This window comes from Odontesthes bonariensis, chromosome 6 (genome assembly GCF_027942865.1).
Source record: "Odontesthes bonariensis isolate fOdoBon6 chromosome 6, fOdoBon6.hap1, whole genome shotgun sequence".
In the NCBI taxonomy this organism is placed as follows: Eukaryota; Metazoa; Chordata; class Actinopteri; order Atheriniformes; family Atherinopsidae; genus Odontesthes; species Odontesthes bonariensis.
Window position 1 is genome coordinate 24878127 of NC_134511.1, and position 26162 is coordinate 24904288.

Below are 26162 nucleotides of genomic sequence, written 5' to 3' on the forward strand. Positions count from 1 at the left end.
AATATATAATTTGATTTAAAAAAAATATAATTATATGTGCGTGTGTGCGTATGATGTTCTTAACAGTAAAAAGACAAAGGAACAAGAAAAAAAAGCTATATGTATCGCTACTTAAACAAAGACGTATTAACACACACACACACACACTCATGGCAAACAAAGCTTGTATTAGTAGCGATAAATGAGGATATACAGCAGCTCAGAGCAGTGATGGGGCTTTCTAAGCCCTGATGATAACAGGGGAATGTAACACAGGTTCACTTACACACAGACAAACGGGGCTAATGTGGCTGTCTGAAATCTGTTCACGTAGTTATTTATTTAACTCTTTAATTCTGCCTCAAAAAGCGACCCTCACGAGTAAAGAAAAAAAGAGAAAATCGGTCGTAAATCGCACAGTGATCGGAGCATTCAAATGTGGCACAGAAATGGGCTGAAAACCTTGACCTATTTCGTGTGGCGAGATCAGCCGTATCATACCGCGTTGCTCCCGTCGCCTAGGCAGCAGGGCGTGGTTAAGTCGCTCGTCAAACAGGTGACCGACGTGATTGGCTGGAGTGTCGGATGATGTCCCAGCGTACTATGGTTCCATCTGTACTGCAGCTTGTGAGCGGCTGATGCTCCCCTCAGCTTTCGGACTTAGTCTGAGGCTCGGGACGCAGCGGCAGCAGGTCTCTGTTCAGTCTTCTCCTTCCATTCTCTCCCGGGGTAAGTTGCTCTGAGCACAACTGTTTGGACTCCGGCTGCCTCCAGCCGAACCTGCGTTAACAAAGCAGTGATTTAAGTCGCGCGCATGAATTAGTCGCAAACTTCCGTTCATATTTGAACGGGCTATTTTTAACGGCCAGCAGTAATCTGCTTAACTTTAACAGTTTTAAATGTAGATTATGTCTTTAGTAGGAGAAGAAAGAAAGTCTTTATTTATTATTGTCACTTTAATTGTTCATTAGAATGAGTGCATGGGATTCTCACACGGTTTATTGTTTTACCCTTCATTGTTCGACCTGTTCATGGAAATAATGTCTCCATTACAACATGAACACTTGGATAATTCTCCTGTTATTTACATGTTGCAGTTGTATATGATGAATTTGTCCCTGTGTGTATCTGCAGTCCTGGTGTAAGTTCCAGCCGGTGTGTCGTTTCACAGCTCTGACACCATGCTGAGCTCTATGTTCCGTGCGCATGGCCTCCTGGTGGCCTCTCACCCATGGGAGGTGATCGTTGGCACTGTCACCCTCACCATCTGTATGATGTCCATGAACATGTTCACTGGCAATGACCAGATCTGTGGCTGGAACCTGGACTGTCCCAAAACAGAAGAGGTGAATACAATTATTAATCAGAAGATGATTAGAAAGTGATTAAGAAAATGTCGGTTGACTGTGGGGATGTAGAATAGGAAATAGTAATTCATTTCTGTTTCATCCAGTTACTTTGATTAGTTACTTTTCAAAAACATGATGCACAACCTGAGTATGCTATAAAGCAATAGACCTTCCTGCATATTCCATCATTTAGAATTGACAAAATAGCTTAATAATAAACATAATAACCATTATGTCGTATTCTCTTTTAAGGTTATCCTGCAAATGATCTCCGTGGTAGCTTTTGGTTGGTATTTGTTCTACGATGCGTCGTAATGATTCAGAGTCCATTTCAGTGGAAATGGACAATATGTCCTCGACAATATAGCCAGCTACTAGCTTCTTCAGTTCAGCGGCACTAAGTCCTGTCGCCCTTCAGTCTGTTTTCACCTGTTTAGCAGGAGAGGGGATCCGGGGGTTTCTCAATATCTGTTTTCACACTGAGATCCGCTACCTTAGCCGGTACAAATTGCCACTTCAGCTTGGCGTATTAGGCAATCCATGCCGCCTGAAGCCGAGTTCCGGGGGCGTTGCCTAGTGGCAGAGCGTCACACGAAACACATAAAATGCTGGGCGTGTACAATGACGTAGGCACAACCCATGCGTCAGAGGTAGGCCTAAATACACCTGTCTGCATCAAATTTTTCAAACCAACGATGGCGGGACACCTTGAGGACTTGTTTTTGTTGCTGGCTGTTTGTTCGGTCACGCAAGTGTATATGCAGCTCATGGAGATGTTATTTTACGGGGTGTGGACGGTCACAACGTGGGATGCCGCCGAAGAACATATGCGGAGAATACAAGAGCACTATACTTGTCCTCACCTGTCGCTGTTGTTCTGAATCAGCTGTCCATCCTGTCTTTTAAACTCCTCACGCCACGCCCACGTCCGTCCCGCGTCAATTGCTTTCCCATCAAACTCGGCTTGGCAAAAAGACTAGGGTCCGACGCGGGTCGAAAGGCGAGTCGAGTTGACACCCCAGCCCGGATCGTCAGTGTGAAAGGAACAGCGGACACACTAAATTTGCGAATTAAACGTGGGTTCTTCCTCAGTGTGAAAGGGGCTAATGAGTTTCTCGTTCCTGTGCCGGCTTGCTAGGTGCTTGCTCAGATTTGAAGTGGAAATTTTCCCTGTAGATAAAAATGTTCTTCCCAAGCAGAGTGTACAGCGGACGCTAATGTTTTTGTCAAACTCAAAGGAATGTCGGAACTCCCGAGCATTAAACGCTGCATGGCCCTGCTCTCCCCCGCTCCGTGTTATCTCTTGTTGATCTACACGCTGACGTCGCACCGCTCATACGTGATGGTCATCAGACGCTCTCACAAACAAAGTCACGCTTTAGTAACACAGTAACGCAGCCTGCTTGTGGGAAAGTGGCAGTCATCTAATTACTGTTTTTTGCAATTGTAATCCCTTACTTTACGCGTTACTTGAAAAAAGTGATCAGATTGCACGTTACTGCCCATCACTGGTGCAGAGCTGGGCAAAATATCTACATTATTCAGTAATGAAACATTGTGTTTTAGGTCAGTGTGTGCTTTGAGTTTTCAGTGATTTCAAGCAGAGATAAGTCATCATCGTTGCTTTTTCTGAGGAATGAAGATGACGCGTGACAAGGTTCAAGGTTAAGTTAGCCATTTGATTTCCGCTCTCACTGCTGCCTTGTGCGCTCACCTGCTATGGGTGAGATATCTCATGACAGACCCAACCCCAATTCAGCATTTTGAATAGGCTGAGAAGACCATTAACCTATTGACAGTGGGTTACATGCCAAAAGTGCACGAGAGACAGAGGTGCAGTGCTAATCCCTGTCGGCTTGGTGTATGAAGGCCCTAACAGTGGAGAGAGATAGGTGGTTGGAACAAAGCATGAAACATACAGTTATGAGCTAGTGGAAGATAAGCTCATAAATGAAAGTTGTTGTACAAGAGCTACTGCTCTGAAGTAAACATGGTTCTGGAGTGCTTTGAAAGGGATTCTCAGATCTGCCTCCCTTTAGGCATTGCCACCTGTCTTCCTGCAGCCTCTGGGTTTCCCGACACAGATTCCACAGGATCGTTAGTAAGCCTGAAGACTCTCCCACAGTAAAACTGGCCCAAGTTCCTGTGTTTCAACTACATGGGCCAGACGTGGCCATCAAACAAGCCAGGGGGGGTCGGGCAACAGGTAGTTCCTCGAGCAAATGATGACTACTGGTGGATATTGAAGAAAAAAAAAATTCAGGAATGTAATTACTTGCAAAGTAGTACTACACTAAGGTGTATACAATTGTGTGGAAAAACAATGCACTTCCTCTTTCATCCGTGTTGTTTTAGGTATCAGAACATTGTAAAAGAAGTGATCGGTCTTCAGCAGGTGTTAAAACTCAGTGAACCCAACAACACAGGACATTATTTACTCAACCAAAACTGAGACAATAAGTTGAAGTAATGGTTTCCTTTGGGACGTTCTCAGTCTCTCTCATGGTTGAGGAGGAATCTTGGCCCACTCTTCTTTCCAAAGTTGCTTCAGCTCATTGAGGTTTGCAGCATTGGTTTCTGCACAGCTCTCTGAAGGTCCCACCACAGCATCTCAGTCAGGCTGAGGTCTGGACTCTGACTGGACCATTGCAACACCTTGATTCTTCTCTTCTTCACACATTCTGCTGTAGATCTGCTGCTGCGTTTGGGATCATTGTCCTGTTGATGAGCCAGTTTCAGCCCAGCTTTAGCTGTCGGACAGATGGCCTCACTTCTGACTTTTCAATTCAATTCAATTCAATTCATTTTTATTTATATAGCGGCAAATACAACAAATGTCATCTCAAGGCACTTAGATAGTAAGTCCAATTCAAGCCAATTGGAATTCAATTAATTAATAATAATAATAATAATTAATAATAATCTTCTGACTTTGGTATCCAGAGAGGGAGAGGTGTGGAAATGTCCTCATAAGATGCATCTTAATGTGCATTGGAAGCAGTGACATAGTATAATCCAGAATGTGAAGACCGCACAAAGTTACATCATGAAATCCATGTTTTGTTCCATTATGTTGAACTGCTGTACAACAAAGAAGAGGAAGCAAAAAAAAGAACACAAAGCGTCACTCAGGTCACTTGGGTAAAACCACAAAGCATGGACTAAATATAGCTCACAAGATGTGTGAAATCTTATTTTTGTGATAGTTCAACAAAACCCAAGTAACAGTTAGCCGTTTTCCCCCCTCACACAACACCTACAAGCTTAGGAAACCCAGCCAGACCGAATAATCAGTCATATGATCTGCTTACATGAAAAATTTTTGCTATGGGCAATCATTTATTAGTATAAGGAAACACTAGAGCCATCTGTGAACATTTAAACTGCTTCTGACCGGTTTTATGCCCACCAACCTTTGTCATGCACATTATTGGGGCTGAAACTGCCCTGGAGCGTCCAGAAGCTGAGACACTGCAGTTCACAACTTTGGCTCTCTGACTGGCATGACTCTCTTAGCTCCATAGTTGCTATCAGTAAGTAATAACTGATCAGCTCTCTGCTCTGTAATCTTTGCTGTATGAAAAGAATGGGGCCATGATCATGGCTCCCTCTGCTCTGTGAATCAGAGGAGATTGAAGCTGTGGTTGACTCCTGTAATAAAACTAATGAAACATGTTCACATACTGCAGACATTAGCTTTGGTGCTCTGTATCATGACTAACCAGAAGTACACAGCAGCGTGTTCTGATGTTATTCATCAAATTGATACCTTATCGGGTACCTAAATGTGCTCTGCACTCGTGGAGCTGTAATATATGCATCATGTTGCACTGGTGTTGATTGGACACATGCTACCATTCAGATCCTTAAAAAATGTAAACCAGAAAAAGCAAACTGTATTCCAGATGAATGTTTTGTGTTTTATCTCTTGTAGAGCATCGTAGTGTATGAAAATATGTGATCCTATCCTTGTTAGGACCTGTAACACTACCCTTCCTTGTGTCTTGACATATTTGTGGGCTTCTTTTGTAAGAGAACACATTCCTGTGATCATCTGTGCACGTGCAGGTTCCAGAAAGTTTGTTTTTACCTCTGTGGTGTTGCATCCTACAACTGTAGGCGGCGCCAAAGAGCAAAGAAAAATCCATTCTCCGGTGATCCTTTAAAGATGCAAGTCAGTGAGACTGAATTGGATCGAATTCTTTGCCAATCCCAAAGATGAATGCTATTGCTTAAGCCTGCACATTTGTGTTGTGGATTGATTGGACAGTAGCAAGGATTAACACTGGAAAGGGAAGCTTGTGGCACTCGCTACCACATCTCCCCATGTTCCTTTCCCTCATCATTTGATCCCCAGCTCTAATTCCCCACAGCAGACCGCATGGTGGTCTCAGCAGGAGGAGCTGACAAAGGTTCCACAGCACCCATACACAGCCACACACCCAGCCCCCCATAGAGGCTCCCACTACTCTCAAAATCTGCACTTCAAGTGTCACAATACCAAAAGCACTGTTAGTGCACGGGCTGCTGCTGACTATCACCATTACCTTGCCATTCATATCGTGCATTCCTTACCTAGAATGGTTCATGTTGATTACTCGATGTTTGATGGCAGATACTGCAGACAAACAGCGATGCATTTTTGTGTCTTTTTTTCACAGGAAATCCTGAGCAGCGACATCATCATTCTGACCATCACACGCTGCATAGCCATTGTCTATATCTATTTCCAGTTCCGAAGCTTGAGACAACTGGGATCCAAATACATTTTAGGTAAGTCACGGTTGGTCTCATAACTCCTATACATTTCAGTTAGCCAAGATGCTCTTGGTTGCCTTAACTTTGACTAAATTTCATCTGCTTTTTTTGCAGGCATTGCTGGTCTTTTCACAATATTCTCTAGCTTTGTATTCAGCACGGTTGTCATTCACTTTTTTGATAAAGAGCTCACAGGTCTCAAGTAAGACATATTCAATATGCTGTCATTTTGATCTGAATCTATAGCCAAAACTCCAACAGACTCTTCCTTTCTTCCAGTGAGGCTCTGCCCTTTTTTCTGCTTCTCATCGACCTCTCTAAAGCATGCGCCTTAGCAAAGTTTGCCTTGAGCTCTAGTTCTCAGGTATGAAAATAAAAAATTATTTTGGCATATTACAGCCTTCCACATGAAAATATATGCCTGAAGTGACATATCTGACTGTTTTTCAGGATGAAGTGAGAGACAACATTGCCTCTGGCATGGCTGTACTAGGACCTACCTTTACCTTGGATGCTCTGGTGGAGTGCTTAGTGATTGGAGTTGGAACTATGTCAGGTGCTTGCTGCCATTCGAATCCTACTTAAATTAGGTCTAAAGTTTTTGCTTCGTTCTGGATCTTGGTTGCTTGAAGTGATTTGCTCCAATTTTCAGTTTGTTGTCCAGATATTTTCTTTCAGTGACAGATGGTTGGACACTTTAACTTTGCTTTAGTGGTTTAAAAGACTTTTCTGTGTGCATACCACTTCCAAAAATATCCTTTAATCAACCACCTGCAACTCCTGGTAGGTGTTTCTGACTTATTGAATGAATTATTCATGGTAAATGATTGCATTTTCAAAGCAGCAGTTTTATGTTGAGAAACATTACTTTGAAATTGTCCCAAACTTTGTGGATGCAGTTTTTTGCAGCTGAACCTTCTGAGAAACTCTGCCTCTCTAAGGTGCTCTTTTTAAACTCAGCCTTTTGTTTTGTTCCTGCCATTAGATTCAGGATGAGCTGACATTTGTCATGGAGCAGTGAAATGTCTCGCTTTCAGCATTTGATATGTTTTCTCTGGCAGGTTGTGAATAAAAGATTGGCTGATACCATATGAGAATATGATGGTGTCTTCTGTTGATGGGTCTTCTTGTGAGTTGTTCTCCTGACTGCCCATGTATTTGTTTTGTACTTTTCAGGGGTGAGGCAGTTGGAAATAATGTGCTGCTTTGGATGCATGTCTGTCTTGGCAAACTACTTTGTGTTCATGACTTTCTTCCCTGCATGTGTCTCCCTCGTGCTGGAGGTAAGGCCACTGCACCGGCATACATGAGTGAGTGTTAATGTCATTTTGGGTTGACCATGTTGTATTTGTTACTGTAGTTGTCACGCGAGAGTCAGGAGGGCCATCCTATCTGGCAGCTGAGTCACTTCTCCAGAGTGATGGAAGAGGAGGACAATAAGCCTAATCCTGTTTCTCAGAGAGTCAAAATAATCATGGTAACACCTCTCATGTTCTACCCTTTTTAGTTTTAATTTGAGCATGAGAGTGAAGCTCTTTGTTGTCTTTGCAGTCTCTGGGCCTGGTGATGGTTCATGCCCACAGCCGCTGGATTTCCAAGCCCTTCTCCGTGAACACCACAACAAACGTTGCACAGGTTGGCATGGAGCTGGAACACCTCTCAGCCAGAAGGATCGAGCCAGAGAAATCACTTTGGCACTTCTATCTAACCAGGTGAAAAGGGTGATATATTCGTCTTTAACTAACTGTTATGTGTGTGTGTGTGCGTGTGTTTTGACAGCTCGGGTGTATCAGTGTGAAGTTAATTAACAGTAACTCAATTGTCTCATCATGGGCTTAGGGTGTCCTAACACTTCTAACACTGCATAAACTTTGCCTCCCAGTTCCAAGATTATGAGTTAGAAGGTATCGTATTAAAACTCAGGCTACGGCTACACGGAAACGTTTTTCACTGTAAACGATACTTTTGCTTATCGTTTGGCTGTCGCGGCCACACGGAGCCGGCGTTCCCACTACACCAAGACGATAGTTTTGGAGAACGGGTTCCAGAGTGGGAAGATCTGAGAACGGCGTCGTTTCGTTTCCATTGTTACAGCCAGAAAGGATTTGTTTACATCTGCGTCACAGCCACATGGCCAACGCCAGTGACGTATACACATACGTCAGTGACCAGAACAAAAAGCGGCTTTCATTCAAAATCCGGAAGAAGACAACACAACAAGGACAGACCGCGATCATCATGGACCCCACAACATTGATAGTAGCACTGTTGCAGACACTGCTAACTACAGCGGCGTTGTTGAAGGAACAACGTGAGCTTCGCGCTGGTAGAAGTAGGGGCGTACACGCATGCGCATTGCTTCTTCTATTGTTCTGGTGTAACCGGCGGGGGTGGCTTACAGCACACATAGAGGTGGGGCGTGTGTACTGCAGCGTTTTCAGCGTTTCCAGCTTTCCTGTGTGGTCGCAATAATTTTCGTACCCGTTTTTAAAAAAAAAACTTGTTTCGTTTCCGTGTAGCCGTAGCCTTAATGTCCATCTCTTAAACCAATAACAGAACTGGTTTACTCTCTTGTCGTCCTTTGCAGGATGATAACCATGGACATAGAGCAAGTGATCTGTCTGGCCTTGGCCCTGCTGCTTGCTATTAAGTACATATTCTTTGAGCAAGTAGAAATAGAGTCTATGCTGTCCCTGAGGAACCCCATCACTATGTCTACTCCGACCCCATCCATTCACCAGGACACCTGCTACGTGAAGGAGCTGGCTGCTCCCACATCCTCAGCCCTTAGCCCTGCCTGTAAGGAAGAGAGAGGTGTGTCTGTCTTCAGTGATGATGTTGAAGCAGCAGATGGACTTATGTAGCACTGTGATATCCAACTCTAGCTTGTTTCCCTAGATGAAGTTATCCGGCCGTTTCCCGCCACCGCCTCTGATTATCAGCCAAAGAGCTGCTTTGTCATTGGAGAAGAAGAGGAAGAGTTCAAGTCCGAAACCACTCAGCTTAGTCTCCCCCAAAAACCCAGAGAACTGGATGACTGTGTGGCCATCCTCAACAACCCTGAGGTAAAATATTACAAATCCCTGAAATTTCCCTTTTACAGTTACAAACGCAGACAGTCTCACCTCAAATGGCCCATAATGTTGTTGTTTTTTTGTTGTTCATGAAGCCTTGAGGTCTCAACAGGCCGAACTGATGTAGAGAAACAGCAGCACTGAAATGCACTCCTACTGTGTCTCTTCACCTCTTACCTGTATCAACGCAGAAAAGTAACCTTTGAACACGTCACAAAGACTCCAAGTAGCAGGGCTTAAAGTGTTCCGGCACCGTGCCGGGTCTCCGGCGTGTGGCGTTTGACTGCGATTCCAAATAAATAAACATTTAAACTGTTAATGCGGGATTGTCAAGCCCCTCCCTCAGACCGCTACCATCCAATCCTACATTAGCAATCGTAACTATGCACGTCATTGCGTGTGCATAGTTACGTTTGCTGTCATTGCGTGTGGTTGTTGTGACCATGGATGTACTAAGAGGGTTGTGACAAACATAGCAACAGTAACCATGGGGAGCCAGCAGTAGTTGATGCTGCGTTCCAGACAACTCGGGAAAATATGGGCTGTTAATTGTGGAAAATTAATTGAACAGCGCCAAACTCGGAAATGACACAAAAAAATAAGCATACAATTCTGCTGCATAGGTTTTCATTGTTCAGCTGATAGCGACAATATGCCACACTTTGTTTTTCCCCTCCGACTTAACCTGTAGCGTGTACCTATGACCGCTCAGTAACCTCCGAGTGGTCTTGAACGCAGCATCCAGGCCGCCGTTTGTTTCATCCAAATCCAACGATGGAGGGAAAATAAAGCCATGAATCCAGGGGAAGATGTCCTTACTGAAAAAGGCATCAAAAATAAATGCTGGGTGTGGATAGATGAATGGGGCGGAGACGGCAAGCCTTTTGGAAGCTGGTGCCAAAAATTAAGAATGCTTTCTTAATTTGGTGCTTGTTTTTGTGTGCTGTGCGCGAAGAAGCTAATATGCTACTAGTGGCAAAAAAGTTCTTTGACGTCATGAAGGAGACTCCAGGCTCTAGCATGGTTGCCGCGTCTGCTAGCGCGAGCAGTGTTGATGACGTCACAATTTCGTGCCGGCTGTATATAGTGGCGTGAGTCGATGCGCCAGTAGTTGCAATTTTCTCCGTCACAGAGGTGTCGCTGCTACGTGAAGGTTACCGCTAACTACAGTGTTTCCCATAGATGTGAAGGCAATGTGTAGTGGTGGGCCACGGGGGGGTGGGGGGGGGTTATTTGTCAATACTCATCTGGATTGAAGCAGCAAACATTCAGTGTAAGAGTTTAAAAAACCTAATTTATTTGATTCACAGCTGCTAGTGTTTTGACCTCGACAACCCGACTACATTTTTTTTTTTTACGGCAAACTTGCGACTAGTTAACTTTATAAAGAAGGCGTAATCGCTTGTTTGTAATGGGTCGGGTCGGGACGGGACAACATTGTATTCAAAATATAAAATATTTTTATAGGACTTTTTAATGTGTGATTTTATAAAGGTGCACGTGATACCAACCTTTCGTGAATTTCGCCAGCCGTCTTCTTTCGGTTGAGCTAATCTAACGCGACGCTGAAGCTAGCAAGCTTCCAGGGATGGTCTTGCTGATGGAGACACACGCGGTGTGCACGGAGGGGAGGGGCTGTGTGTGTGTGAGTAGGCTATGCGAGAGAGACGCGTGAAAGGAAAGGAAATGCAGCTTAACGAATACGAGTACTTTTTAAATAGCGTTAAAAAAAATAATAATAACGAAACACAATATGTGGCGGCCGGTGTTGAATCTGTGGCGCACCGCCACGAATTAGTCTATGTGTGGGAAACACTGAACTAGTCTACAACGACATGAGTCGAGAAGAAAACAATGGCACTGTCAAGAGCAGGAATACTGTCATCAATGATACTGCTGCAGTATCTGGATAATTAAAATTTTTTAATTCAGTTAATCGAGGTGAAGGTTTGAAGCCCCCGGCATCACCACTTGGAGTCTCTGCCCTCTTCTTTGCCTTCACGTATCTGTCCCGTAGCTTCTTCCACACATTCTTACAGAACTCTCCCTCTTTCCCCAAAGTTCTGCCAATCTCTGTGCACCAGTTTTGGGAGTTTACGTGCTCCCTGTGCTGTTTCACTGCAGTTTCTTACAGGTGCCTGTACAACCCCCCCTCATGACTGAGCCTGCTCTCACATTGGTCCATCCGGTTTGTCGTTCTCGGCGCAGCCAAGTTACAAAAATCGACTGGTGCACGACAACGCGCTGCGCTGTCTTTCTAAGGCAAGCGCCAGGCCTGAAATGTCATTTTGACGTCACGGGCCGCCACCGCCGTGAGCGACGCGTCAACTGTAAATCCACAGAGCTGCTGTTCGCGCTTTTCAACACACAAGTAATTTGCCAGGAGCAACTGCCATGTACCAACGCCAATGACAGATCAAATTTGTGAGTTGAAAATACGTGTGTGCGCGTTCATTGAGGAACACGATTTGTCATTCATGATCGCTCAAAAAATTAGCGGTTGATAAAACTGCTTTGACCAAACTGTCTGTTTCCAACCAGCATGCCAGTTATATGAAGACCCCATGGCATAGCACCAGCGTTCAAGAAACACCTGTCTGATAAGCACAAATGGTGAATGTTTTCTTTAAATGTTGATGAAGCCACCAGACAGAATATGGACAAAATTCTTATGTACTGGTTCGCTTTTTTGATGATGATGCGGCCAAAGTCGTAACACAACATTTGGCAAGCAGGAAAGTTAATACTGGCAATGCTTCAGCTCTTCTGACGGAAAAAAGATGTCCTGCAGTGTTACGATCTCAAGTGGAATCAAGTAACCAGTATTCCTTAGGACAATTGTGCTGTTATGAGAGGGACGAAGACTGGACTTGAGACACAAGCTAGGAACGAAAACCCTGACCTCTTCGACGTCTCTGGAAACACTGTCCATATTTCTATTTATTTCATGTTATTCAGTTTACTAGTTCTTGGAACACTTTACTGTTTTTGTTGTTTTGAACAAAAAAATGTTGCAAATGTTGCAATTTAAAATTACACTTTGATAACAATTAAACGGTTGCACTGTAACTGTTTATACAGTAAATGTTTGTGTACACATTTTGCCTAGCGTACGCGTCAGATCCACTTTTCCCACCTCAATGACTGCTGGGCTATGTTGTTTTATTTGTTTTATTTAACTGCTGCAGTACAATTAGCTTACGCTGTTTCAGGCCTGATTACAGAATGGCAGCAATTACCTCACATTCACTGAGCAGCTCCCCTTTTTGCTTTCCCCACACTTGGTAAACCGTTGACAGTGTTTCTATGCATGCTACCAGTTACTTCACACACCTCTGTAATGAGTGTGTTTGTGATGAACAACAATGATCATTTTGTTAGTTTATTAATACATTTTTTAACATTGTAATAAACCAACGTTCTGTTACAAACTCGACTCGTAGACTTGAACATGTTATTGGGATTAAAGGAACTGCACTAGGCTGGTTGAAGTCATATTTATCTGATGGATTTCAGTTTGTTCTTGTAAATGAAGAATCTTCCTCACACACCAGAGTAAGTCATGGAGTTCCTCAGGGTTCTGTGCTTGGACCCATTCTTATCACTTTATACATGCTTTCATTAAGTAACATCATTAGACAGCATGGCATAAACTTCCATTGATGTGCTGTGTATGTTGTTCTAGTCAAGTGTTTCAGTCTAAAATGACTAAAAATCGAAATCTGGTATTAGTCTGAATAACATTTTGCTTTTTTGTATGTAGTCTAAATAATTACTACTTCCTAACCCAGATACACTATGAACTGTAAGCTTGATTGTGTGTCGCGCAGCTTGGGCCATGTTTTCTGAGTGATGCTGAGGTAATGCTGCTGGTGACCTCCAAACACATCCCTGCATACAAACTGGAAGCCACGATGGAGAGACCAGAGAGAGGAGTGGCTATACGAAGACAGATGATCTCTCCCAAACTACCCTGCCCCTCTGTGCTCTCTTCTCTGCCGTACACCAACTATGACTATTCAAAGGTGACCATGCAAACTGGGAAAATTGACAACTTTCCTACAGCATTGCACTTCCTATTTTACTGAGTTCTGTTCTTCAGGTTATAGGCACCTGCTGTGAAAATGTGATTGGCTACATACCTGTACCAGTGGGGGTGGCTGGACCACTGCATCTGGATGGGAAACAGTTCCAGGTTCCCATGGCAACCACAGAAGGCTGCTTAGTTGCAAGCACCAACCGTGGTTGTCGAGCAGTTGCGGTGAGTTTCAGATTTGTTGGCACTTTCAAGGTATTTTAAGAGTGTACATAACATCTGAAACGCATACACATATAGTGCATATATGAAAGATGGCCATGGTCATGTGATGTCACAAGTAAAGAAACTGAGCATGGTTGTTTTTTGTACATTGTCTGTTTGTGACCAAATCATTTATTAATCAGTAATGCAGTCAGGATTAAACAAAATATGAAAGTGTTTCATTGAAGACAGTGAAGCTACTCCTGTTTTTTGTTTTTTTAAAGTTTACCACTTTAAAAAAGTAGTAGGGAGCTCAGTAGAAAAAACAAACATTTTAGAACGCTGTCAACTTTCCATCTGTGGATTCAAATATAGAATATTTTCCTTTGTATTGGTATCAAGTTTGAGATATATATATCCATATAACGGGAGTGAACGGGGGCGTCGGCCAATGCCCCTTTATATGAATTATACACGGATCTAGATATCTTCTGAAGGACGCTGACTTTCACCAAACTGTTATCGGTGAGTAGATGAAAGTTTTTATGCCAGAAATAAGGTCCAGGTTTAAAAAAAAAAAAAAAAAAAAAAAAAACTTCTCCTTTAAATATGCACTTATGGGGTGGCATTCATCATTTACGCTGGTCGTTTACACACTTTTTCCGAAGTTAAGAGCGTTTGTTGAATCTGACGTGGCGTGTTTGTACGAGACCTTCATGTGAGAAAAGTGAGAGAAATTTGGAATAAGAATACGAATAAATGTTAGCGAAGCCCTGCAAATGTTGTACCTGCTGATGAGTTTTGTGTTGGGGCCACTCTGAAACAAGGCTTACCTCAGCGGGCTCCATCTTATTGCTCTCAGCTGCCATCCTAAGAGTGAGATCCTTGGAATATGGGATTTACATTCAGAGGCTGTCGTGAACAACTTGTTCTACAGGAACCTCTGGTGTACCCGCAGCAACATGAGCTTCTGCTCATTCTTGGAAAATAAGAGAATATACACAAAAATCTAATGATTTAACGTATCCCACAAAAATGTCTTCAGCCGGCTTATGGATAATTGGTGGGGAAGTGGTAATACCAAAGGGCATCACGTGATGTTCACAGTGACCAGTGGGTGTGTTCCATTAGTCCCCTCTCTGATATGGACAGGCTGTGTCACTGAGATGAGATGGTTGAGAAGTTCAGAAAACAATCCTGTCTGTGACTGTTGTAAAGAAATGAAAACTAAGACATGCTCTTACCATACATAGGTAAATATTATGCAAAAAAAGAGACGTAACTTATATGAGAAACCAAAAAGTTTGTCACTTGTTCTCAAGGCATACCTGTCTGATGGTAAAAGCTGTCCAGAGAAACATATATAAGCATATATATATGTAGAAACACTAAGTCTCATATTAAGATACTAATGTAAAAGTTAATAGGGGCTAATATCCATGAGATATGGTATCTGTGCATTGTCGTTACAGAATATAATATCCTTCAAGTGCCAGGGTCATAGCATAAATTCTGCAGAAAAAGTTATTTTAGAGAACTTTGTTGTGCACTGTAAGCCATCCGTAATAACACTAACCATCAGTTTGTGTTTCCTCCATGCTGTAGCTGGGTGGTGGAGCCAGCAGTCGTATCCTGGCTGACAGCATGACTCGCGGACCTGTAGTGAGGTTACCTTCTGCCTGCAAGGCTGCGGAGGTCAAGGCCTGGCTGGAGAGTTCTGATGGTTTTCAGGAAATTAAAGAGACTTTTGACAACACCAGCAGGTCACACATGACAGCCGATATAGATAAAATTAGTATAAGGTGTATGGACTCATTTTCAACGCTTCATGTTATTCTAATGTCAAAAACATCTTGTGGCAGGTTTGCTCGGCTTCAGAAGCTTCTGGTTGGCCTGGCAGGGCGAAATCTTTACATCCGCTTCCATTCCAAGACTGGAGATGCCATGGGAATGAATATGATCTCTAAGGTAAGTTTGAGAGTTTCAGACATGATGGTCTAATATTTTCACGAGACTAGTTTAAGGTGTAAACATCTTTCTCACAAAATGTAATATTCTAAACACTCTGCCCCATTAGTTATTTAAAGTAGGACAAGTGATAGAATTTATCACCAGGGAGATGCACAGTTGTGTCCCATACATTTAATATGATTATGTCACCTACCCATCATTAAATGAATAGATAGGTCTGCCTTTGTTTGCCTGGCCAATGCACATTATTACAGTTCAGCTCATTGAAACTTCTGTATGATAAGGAATGCTCATTGTTCCTTCAGGGCACAGAGAAGGCTCTGAGCACTCTGCAGCAGCACTTCCCCGAGCTGCAGGTCATCGCTGTCAGTGGGAACTACTGCACAGACAAGAAACCAGCTGCCATAAACTGGATAGAGGGCAGAGGCAGGTCTGCTGTGTGTGAAGCTACCATTCCTGCAAAGGTGGTCCGAGAGGTAGGAAGAGCCAGGATGAACTGTTCAACTGGCATTTACTCTTTGTTTCAGTCTGAAAACCTGGGATTTCTTATGTATCACTTCATATATGGCAGGAATGTGTAATGTAGGAAAGTTGAAAGTGAAGTCAGTGAAGATGCTTAACTGAAATTGAAAGTCATTCTGACTAAAGATTTAGTGAATACAAGCAGAAAATAGCAGATAATAATGACTATGCCATACCCACATGCACCAGTCTGTATGGTACCCTAGATTTCAATGACTATTGTCATGGAAACTATATTAGGGATGATCCGATCACGTGATCGGAAATCAGGGCCGATCACGTGATTTCAGACTCGATCGGTATCGGACGTTTCATCCCGATCAGGGATCGGATATGTAGCCTATCTACATATGTATATTTATTCTCATTATTCTTTTTTTTATCAGAACTATAATATTTCAAAACAAATGGGAAAAAATAACAGCTTAGTATTTACTGTGATGTGGTGGTACAGAGTCAGACCGTCTCAACTCCACACAGAAACATGCGGCATGACGTCACTTTGCTGCCGTAAAGCGGAGCAGAACACGGCAGCAGCTTGAAGCTGGGAGCCGAATGTCCGCGGTGTGGAGGTATTTTAAAGGGGATGACAAAAACGTTGCGATTGCAGACTGTGAGATATGCAAACTTGGGATTTCAAGAGGTGGAAGGACATGGCTAACATCCTTGATGAGAACAGGAACAGGGTCAAACCTGACAAGGTAGAGATGTTGGTTTTTATCAAGAAAAACGTACATTTCCTTCTGTGAAGCCAGAGGAGGAGAGCAAGAATTATTAGTGCAGCTCCCAAAAGCACATTACTGCCTTGCTTTATAACACTGTGGCACTGTTATTTGCTTATTTGTTTACATGCCTGCAGGTATTTCAGGTTGCGTTGCTGCTGGTTTTTATATTAGACATTGTTGCACTAAGCTACAACGTGAAGAATTTGTTTATTACTTGATTACTTTTTTGTACAAGCTACCTCACAGAAGTGCTCTGTTTATAAGTGTTAAATGATAAAATAAGGTGAATAAAATAAAGACTCAGGGACATCCTGGATCTGTTTCTTCGCCGTTCTTCATTTTTTTAATGTACTGTAGAAGTATCGGATCGGGACTCGGTATCGGCAGATACTCAAAATCAAATGACTCGGAGGAGAAAAAAACCTGATTGGGACGTCCCTACAAATTATGAAGTCATTTGGTGATGCTCGGTTTCCATCGTTCATTCATTTTTGGAGCTAATTACATTTCTTGAGTATCAAGTTTAAAGTTAAGAGCTTTCTGCAGCAATACTCGATCACACAACCTGCTTTATTCAGAATGTCAGGCGATCGGTGCATTTTGCCCTGAGAAAATGTCAAAGGACATGTCAAGTGCACACGCAGCCTCAGAAGGGACTGTTGGACATCAACACATCGAGATATCGGTGTAAAGCGCAATGTGTTGCGCATTACAGATATCAGCACCAAAAGGAACAGCATACATCCCCTCTACATGCTTAATATTTTAGGCTGGAAATATGTTTGTCACTGTAAGTGTTCTTGTACTCTATTCTTCCATCCATCCGTTTTCTACCGATTATCCGGATTCAGGTCGCGAGGGCGACAGTCTAACCACACCTCACCAGACCTCCACCACAGTCTCCTCCTCCAGCTCTTCTGGGTGGAAACCCAGATGTTCCCAAGAGATATAGTCTTCTCAGTGGGTCCTGGGTCTGCCCCGAGGCGTCCTTCTGGTAGGACATGTCCGAAACCTCTCACCAGGGAGGCATATGGAAGGCATCCTGAACAGATGCCCAATCTACTCCAGCTGGCTCCTTTTGATGCACAGGAGCAGCGACTCGACTCTGAGCCCCTCCTGGATGGCTCATCCTATCCCTAAGGGTGAGCCCAGCAACCCTTCAGATCCATTTGTAAATCAAAGGCTTCGCCTTCAGACTCTGCTCTCTCTTCACCATGACAACGTCACTGTGAACACTGCCCCAGTCCGCCTGTCAATCTCCTGCTCCTTTCTACCCCCATTAATGAGCAAGTCCCCGAGATACTTAAACTCCTCTGCATGTGGCAGTGACTCACCCCCAACCTTTTCCGACTGAGGACCAATGTCTCAGACTCGCTCATTCTCGTCCTGGCTGCTTTACATTTGGCTGATAATTGCCCCAATGCCTGCTGGAGGTCTCTGCTCGATGAAGCCCACATTATTTGCAAAAAGCTAAGATGCCATCCCAAGCCGACCAAACAGGAAATCCTCTGACCCTTGGCTACGCCCAGAAATTCTGCCCTGGTTGAGTTTTGGTTCTTTCCCCACCAGTGAAGCGACATTCCATGTCCCAGTAGCCGGTTTCAGCAGCTGGGGATCCGATTATTGAGGCTTCTGCATTGGACTTGTTTCCAATCCACAAAGCACCGGACCCTCCTGCAGGTGGTGGTTCCACAGGTGTAACTCCTTTGGGCTGTCCCTTGGCGAATTCCATGGGAAAGGGTCCAGTCCAAGGGACCAGTTATTACATTATTAGATATTCATCATTGATGTGTCTGCCCACCAGAGTTTGGAAGAACAGTTTGGTCTCACAACATTACATTACATTACATTACATTACACTTTGAAGTTGTGACAAACCACTTCATTCGGGTATATATTTTTCATGAACATTTTCCCTCTTACAGCTTTTCTGGGAAGGTGTAACCCTTGCATTGTTGGCTCTTTATGTTCAGGAAGAGAAAGAATGCAAATGTTAACAGAAGCATATGTCTGTCTAATGCATGTCAATATTGTCAAATTGCTAAAATTACAAAAACAATACAATTATTCAATTGAGTTGTATTCTGACGTGTGAGTATAAATTGTGCCTTGTGTTTTAGAATGGTCCTATTTCACATTAATCCTACGATGACAGACTCATTTTCCCTCCTTGTCCCTGTGACTTAGGTTTTGAAAACTACAGCAGAGGCTCTGATAGAGGTCAACATCCATAAAAACCTAGTGGGCTCTGCCATGGCAGGTAGCATTGGTGGATTTAATGCTCATGCAGCCAACCTAGTGACTGCCATCTACATAGCCTGTGGGCAGGTAAAAAGGTTGTTAGGAAATGTTGTTCATTGTTTTATTTCAGTGCTTTCTGTTTTAAATACATATTACTCTGAACATGTGACCCCCAGGATCCAGCTCAGGCAGTGGTCAGCAGTAACTGCATCACACTCATGGAGCCATCAGGACCAACAGGGGAGGACCTGTACATCAGCTGCACAATGCCCTCTATAGAACTGGGCACTGTAGGAGGAGGCACCAACCTGCCCGCGCAACAAGCCTGCCTCCAGGTATACACACACACACTCCCTCTCTCTCTCTCTGAGGTCAGGTATGCCTTTTAAGCCAGCTTGAATTTGATTCGCAGCTCGTATACCTCCGCAGTAACAGAGGTGTGTAAGGGGCTAACAGAAGTCACCACTCTTACCAACGTCACTGTCGTCCCTCAGTTCATTCTGCGACCCCTGCTCGATGGCTATAAGCACACACTTACGTGGGGCTGAGCCACCTCTGCCTGGCATGTGTGATTTACCCCTCGTTCTACAGAATGGTGTAACAAAACACATTTGGTTATGATCTGACTGCACGTCAGGCCCTCCACGTGTCCAAACACAGAGCTTAACTCTGGAACCTGCCAGTACAACAAAAACAATTGAACACCAATAAAATATCACGCAACAGTTCTTAACATAAGCCTTTAAAAAAATGGGATATGGGATAAATATGGGATAAAGGGATTACAATGTGATTTGAACCTGCGTACCACCCTTTGGCTGTCACTTCAGTGTTCCTATGTGTGGTGCAGAGCTTGATGAAGGCTCATTGTAATCATAAGTGGTTGAACAATGGCAACTGGACTTCTTCTTGGATCTTGAAAACGTTTCCCCTCATACACAAGGCTTCCTCAGTTGTGCAACCAGAGAGAAAGCTCCTGAAGGTATTTTAGTCTTTCAGGCATCTCCCCAGTCTCCAAAACCCTCAGAGACCCCCTAAAACTGTTTTGGTGCAAATTCAACCGCTGAGTGCTGTAATAATCAGCGTCCAAACAATTACTACAACTTATCACAACTGACATGGCACCTTTTATGAAACTGCATGGTAGCCTACAACCTACTGCTAGAATGATAGTTTATGTTGTCTCTGTTGCTACCAGAGCAACCTTTAATACAGCCATCACCCTTAGCAGCAATGAATGGGAGCATAGAACTAAAGCTTATCTGATCAAAGTAGAGGAGACATCAAACCCTCAAAGGTGCTCAAGCGATGGTAGTGCACAAGAAGGATCAATTATGTGCTCGCCATAGACCTGATCATAAGTGCTACCAAAGAAGAGAGGCTTTTGAAAGACCGTAGACTCATCCAGGAGTAGAGCAGTTTGTCAGTCATCATGAAATGTAAGAATTGAAAGAAGCAACAAAAATTCCAACACAACTACGGCTGAAAATGCACTTGCTGTTTCACCTTGCATTCACGTAAGCAACTGTCTCTGTTCTCGGAGTCACTGCTCACATACAGTACCTGCCTGTGTAACTGGAGGATTCCACAAGGGGGCATACCTGATCACTCAGACATGAAGCTGCTGCTGAATTTAAAGGATATAAACAAATGCACTCTGATAAACGGTAAACATGGCATCAATAGCACGACAGGAAAAGCAACAGTGAGGGTATCGTAGATGGTATATATAACCAAGCATGAAATTGATGGTACAAAACATGGAAACATTAAAAGTAAGCCTTACACATCCCCTGCCCGTCACCTACATATTGCAGCTAACAGCAGGGGACTGCTCGGTCTGCTCTTCGGTCTTCACAGTTTACACAGCCCGCAGTGATATGAAGGAAGAAAGAAATAGCGCCAAGCGACTTTTTCTGGAGGGAGGATTTTGTGATGCAAATGTATTACTCTTTTGAACGCATATTGTTTTGAGAAGCAAGACGCTTTATTTTCGGGACCCTAGCAAACTAGCCGGATGAGAATCAGCACCTCCAAATCCGAGACCATGGTCCTCAGCCAGAAAAGGGTGGAATGCCCTCTCCGGGTAGGGAATGAGATCCTTCCCACAATGGAGGAGTTCAAGTATCTCGGGGTCTTGTTCACGAGTGAGGGACGAATGGAGCAGGAGATTGACAGGCGGATCGGTGCGGCGTCTGCAGTGATGCGGGCTCTGCACCGGCCCGTCGTGGTGAAGAAGGAGCTGAGCCAGAAGGCGAAGCTCTCGATTCACCTATGGGTAGTGACCGAAAGAACGAGTTGGTGGATAGAAGCGGCCGAAATGAGTTTCCTCCGCAGGGTGTCTGGGCTCTCCCTTAGAGATAGGGTGAGAAGCTCGGTCATCCGGGAGGGGCTCGGAGTAGAACCGCTGCTCCTCCGCATCCAGAGGAGTCAGATGAGGTGGGGCCCGTCCCACTGGGAGGAGGCCCCGGGGAAACCGTGCCCCTTATCATGTCTGACAAGTGGAGATTATATTCATATTGCCAATCATGGTGAAATCTCAGCTAAATGAAAATGTTAATTCAGTGTCTTTAGTTAAGCTTTTAAAGCTTCTAAAAGTTGACCAACATAAAACCTAATTTAAGCCAATGTCTTTTCAACAAAAAATGCTCAGTGCATTATCCATCCATTCCTGAAGATGTCTTCAAAGAGCACCATTCTGTTTAAAGTTACAAGGATCCAAATTATTGCTGGTAGCAGCTGGTTCATTTAATTTATTCAAGTGTGTGTGTGTGTGTGTGTGTGTGTGTGTGTGTTTGCAGATACTGGGTGTACAGGGAGCCAGTAAGGACTGTCCAGGGGACAATGCCCGCCAGCTGGCCAGGATTGTGTGTGCAACAGTACTGGCTGGAGAACTGTCACTGATGGGTGCTCTGGCTGCTGGGCACCTGGTCAAGAGTCACATGACACACAACAGGTAATAACAATTAAATCTTACAGATTTTAAGAAGTAGTTCTTTGTTTTTGAGCTATTTATTACTCCTAACACCTGGAATCTGCAGCATGTTCCATAGACTAAAGGGACATTAAACACGAACACTGCAGGTAGAATTTTCAATACTACTAACGCTCAAAGTGGTGTCAGATCCTAGTGTTACATCCATCCAGCTGTGTGTGGCACATTGCATACACGCTAGCACAGTTTTTCTCAATTCCGGTCCTCGGGACCCACTGCCCTGAATGTTTTCGAAGTTTCCCTCCTCCAGCACACCTGATTCAAATGATCAACTCGTCATCAAGCTCTGCAATGGCCTGATCAGGAGCCATTCATTTGAATCAGGTCTGGTGGGATGACGTCATCGCCGCACGCCGCTGCAGCACAGCTCATTCACTCCGTGCTCTGTGACAGTCGGCTACCTTTTGCTTCTGCTCGTTTTGTGCAACGAGCAGAAGCAAACTCTGATCACCTTGATCAGAGCTGTCTCAGTGCTGTGGTGGGGCCTAAAGCCTGATTGGAAAGTATCAAAGCATTGTTAGACAGGAGAAAGTCACTAAGCTGTTGGTATAAAACTTTTTCTAGGACTTTGCCTAAAGGCTGAGTTATACTTCTTTTAACTGCCCTTGTGCTTGCGTCTTGCGCTTGTGTTAATGGCTCGAGACGTTTGCGTCTTGCGTTACGTCTTGCGTTGCGTCTTAGCTTTGCCGGCGCTTGCGTGTGCTGCGTGGCGATTCACCGCCAGGACAGTAGGTGGAGTAGCAGGTTTTTTCAATGACAAGCCTACTACGATGAAAGGAAATTCACCGCCAGGACCTATTCGGCAAGTCTCTCTTCGAGTGGATTCATCATAGACATAACATATATAATATATTATGTCTATGGGATTCATGCTTCTTCTTTTTCTTCTTCGCTTTCTACCATGGCGTTTGAAAACAGCGGTCTTTTATTAGGGGATGAAACCGGAAGATGAACACGCCGCCGGATGTGATGTAGATAGTGGCTTGTGCTCGCGTCCAGAGTGGCTACTCTATAGCTCTGCTCGCGTCTTGCGTGAAGTTTAGAAAATTTAGGTGACACACGCAAGCACGCAAGAGGGGGCTTGCAACCGCGCAAGGGCATGCGTTGCGTCTTGCGTTGCGTCTTGCGTTGCGTCTTGCGTTGCGTCTTGCGTTGCGTCTTGCGTTGCGGCTTGCGTTCCGTCTTGCGTTGCGTCTTGCGTTACGTCTTGCGTTACGTCTTGCCTTGCGTTGCGTCTTGCGTTACGTCTTGCGTTACGTCTTGCGTTACGTCTTGCGTTACGTCTTGCGTTACGTCTTGCGTTACGTCTTGCCTTGCGTTGCGTCTTGCGTTGCGTCTTGCGTTACGTCTTGCGTTACGTCTTGCGTTGCGTCTTGCGTTACGTCTTGCGTTGCGTCTTGCGTTACGTCTTGCGTTGCGTCTTGCGTTGCGTCTTGCGTTGTGTCTTGCGTTGCGTCTTGCGTTGCGTCTTGCGTTGCGTCTTCCGTTACGTCTTGCGTTGCGTCGTGCGTTGCGTCTTGCGTTGCGTCTTGCGTTGTGTCTTGCGTTGCGTCTTGCGTTGCGTCTTGCGTTACGTCTTGCGTTACGTCTTGCGTTACGTCTTGCGTTGCGTCTTGCGTTACGTCTTGCCTTGCGTTGCGTCTTGCGTTGCGTCTTGCGTTACGTCTTGCGTTACGTCTTGCGTTGCGTCTTGCGTTACGTCTTGCCTTGCGTTGCGTCTTGCGTTGCGTCTTGCGTTACGTCTTGCGTTGCGTTTTGCGTTGTGTCTTGCGTTGCGTCTTGCGTTGCGTCTTCCGTTACGTCTTGCGTTGCGTCGTGCATTGCGTCTTGCGTTGCGTCTTGCGTTACCGACTATAAACCAGGCTTAAGAATGGCAGGTTTGATATGGGCCGGTAGTTGTTCAGTACTGTGGCATCAAGATTGCTCTTCTTTAGAAGAGGCTTAATGACAGCGGTACCTAATAAAGCCATACCTAATTTAATTTTTTAAAAATTAAATAACTTACAGACACTCTGTGGTAGGCATAGAAGAGTTTAATCATATGCCATTGTATTTCTATTTGCAGATCTAAGGTGAACCTACAGGGTAATCCAACAACATGCGCCAGGTAAAGCGTCCAGACTGTCCTCCTTCAGCAAAGAACATTCAAGCCACCAAAATGTGGACAATGTGAGGGGAGTAATCACTCGTCAATGAGAAGGATCTCAGATGTCTTGTAAGGTTTTCTGTCAGACTCAAATGTATTACTGTTCAGGATATGAAAGGGATCCCAGGGATATAACAGTAACCACAATTTTGTAACACTGCTGTATAGATCGGCCACCAGCAGGAAATGCTCTGCAACCGCCACAACTGCTATGTTCACTTTTTTTTTCATCTTTTATGATTCAGTGTGAATGAACTGAACGTTAAATGGTGCTTAATAAAAAACAACATTATTGACCCTTGACATCTGACAACCAAATGGCAAAGTTTGCTTACTGCACCCTGGATATAACCTGCCAAAGAGCTTTCCCACATGGGTCATCGCCAGCTGCTAAGTAGAGGTGAAGGATTCCTGCTTCCTGTTGCTTAGGCCCCTTCGCTCACCACAGGGCTTCAGAGGGATTTCCTGAACCGCAGCGCTGCAGCTATCCACGAGACACCTTTGCTTCTGGCAGCCTGCTCTGAGGGCTAAACAGAGCTGGTATAGAGAGGTGAATGGGCCTGTCCCACAGAACCTTAACCTCACCCACTGTTCATGGTGTATGGAATGAAATTAGTACCACAAAGAAGAATAAATCAAGTAAAGATTAAGAAACGAAATTAGGATATATGTGTATACATATATAAATATATATTTATTCATGTTTATATGATACAGATATTGGACTTGAATGGTTAGGAGATAGTATTTTGTTGAGGCCTATTTTTTGTAGAAAAACATAATAAAGGCACTGGAATATGATATCACCTAAATTCACAAATGGGTCAATTCAATTCAGTTTATTTATATCGCGCCAAATTACAACAAATGTCATCTCAAGGCACTTAAATAGTATAGTCCAATTCAAGCCAATTGGAGTTCAATTCATTGTAATCAGAATTATTTTCAAAATAATCCAATTCATTCATATAGAGCCAATTCAAAAACTATTTCCTAGCTTAGGAAACCAACAGATTGCACCCAAACTACAAATTCTCCACTATGACATCCCTAAATCTGAGTTGATCCGACTTTTTGTTGACAGTATTTTCTTTTTCTACATCTGGTAAGTTTTGTATGGTCATGTCATTTCAGGAGTACTCTCTGTTAAGTTTGGGGGATACAATTTGACTTCACACTAAACATTTCTGCCCCCCTGTTGCCAGACTCAGCACTGCAAACACAAAAATGATAATACCTATAAGTATGATGTTTAAGGTAATTGAATCGGTGTGGCTGGCTCCACTTAAGAGTAATGCTGCTTACCACAGATACTGCATCATTTCATTTCTACAAACATGCCTCGTAAAGTTAACAAGAATATATTGTGTTTCTATTTGAAAGAAGCCCACACTATTAAGCAAAGCGGAGTCCAGTTTTGCCTCATCGTCTAAAGGCAAATGAACTATAATTGACTTGTTAGATTAATTTTGTTTCTTTAGATCCAAAGTGTGTAACTTTACAAATGTTTATGTGTAAAATGATAAAAGTCAGGTCAAATTCAGGACTGTGTTGTTGTGACTAAAACGTCTTGCACCGATCATTAGCACATTCAAGGTGGGATCATATTGTTGATTTTTAGATAAAAAACAGTTGATTCTGAGTGACACTGAAGCGGTGTGAACAGTTTTGGAGGCCCACAGCACAAAGGACATTTGTAACATTTATCCAGCAGTGATTGGTTGAACCACAGAACATTTGGAACTGAATTTAATGCTTCTGGAGCTGCAATCTGGAAAACACTGCAAGCAGACCAAAGGCCTCAGAGGGAGAGCCAGAGACTGTGAATCTGACCATAAAGATCACACACAGAATGAAGGAAGTGAAAACCAGTGACTTCAGGGGGTGTGACACCTATATCAGCCTTGAGGGGCCTGACAGAGCCATACCAGGTGGGCAAAGACCCACAGGAGCATGCTGGACCTGTGATGAGCTTGGACATTATACAAAGAACTACCAAAGACCACGAGGAAACTCTGATGCTAACCCAAGCAAACGGGAACAACAAAAGAAAGACACAAGTTATACAAACGGCATCAGAAGGTAAATTGTTTATTCAGCGATTTTTAATCACAAGATGCAACAATGATCAGAATGCTGATGCATCAGTGGTAGCAAAACCA

General features: G+C 43.8%; 1 protein-coding gene across 1 annotated transcript; it reads left to right on the forward strand.

The window, feature by feature from the left end:
• The first annotated feature begins 594 nt into the window (after positions 1 to 594).
• Positions 595 to 24735, forward strand: LOC142382936 (3-hydroxy-3-methylglutaryl-coenzyme A reductase-like). The gene is made up of 20 exons (XM_075469064.1): positions 595 to 708; positions 1114 to 1325; positions 5990 to 6101; positions 6201 to 6288; positions 6366 to 6450; positions 6537 to 6642; positions 7263 to 7369; positions 7447 to 7563; positions 7638 to 7798; positions 8674 to 8900; positions 8985 to 9151; positions 12991 to 13185; positions 13263 to 13421; positions 15006 to 15163; positions 15263 to 15368; positions 15677 to 15847; positions 18806 to 18946; positions 19036 to 19194; positions 21661 to 21815; positions 23920 to 24735. Exons 2-20 carry the CDS (start codon positions 1161 to 1163, stop codon positions 23963 to 23965), a joined length of 2625 nt encoding a protein of 874 aa, XP_075325179.1. The 5' UTR covers positions 595 to 708; positions 1114 to 1160; the 3' UTR covers positions 23966 to 24735.
• The last annotated feature ends 1427 nt before the right edge of the window (positions 24736 to 26162 follow it).

Coding starts and splice junctions, on each gene's coding strand:
- LOC142382936 (XM_075469064.1), top strand. CDS start 1,161: ATGCTGAGCTCTATGTTCCGTGCGCATGGCCTCCTGGTGGCCTCTCAC. Junction 7,370..7,446: donor GTGTCTCCCTCGTGCTGGAG/GTAAGGCCACTG, acceptor TTGTTACTGTAG/TTGTCACGCGAGAGTCAGGA. Junction 19,195..21,660: donor CGCAACAAGCCTGCCTCCAG/GTATACACACAC, acceptor GTGTGTTTGCAG/ATACTGGGTGTACAGGGAGC.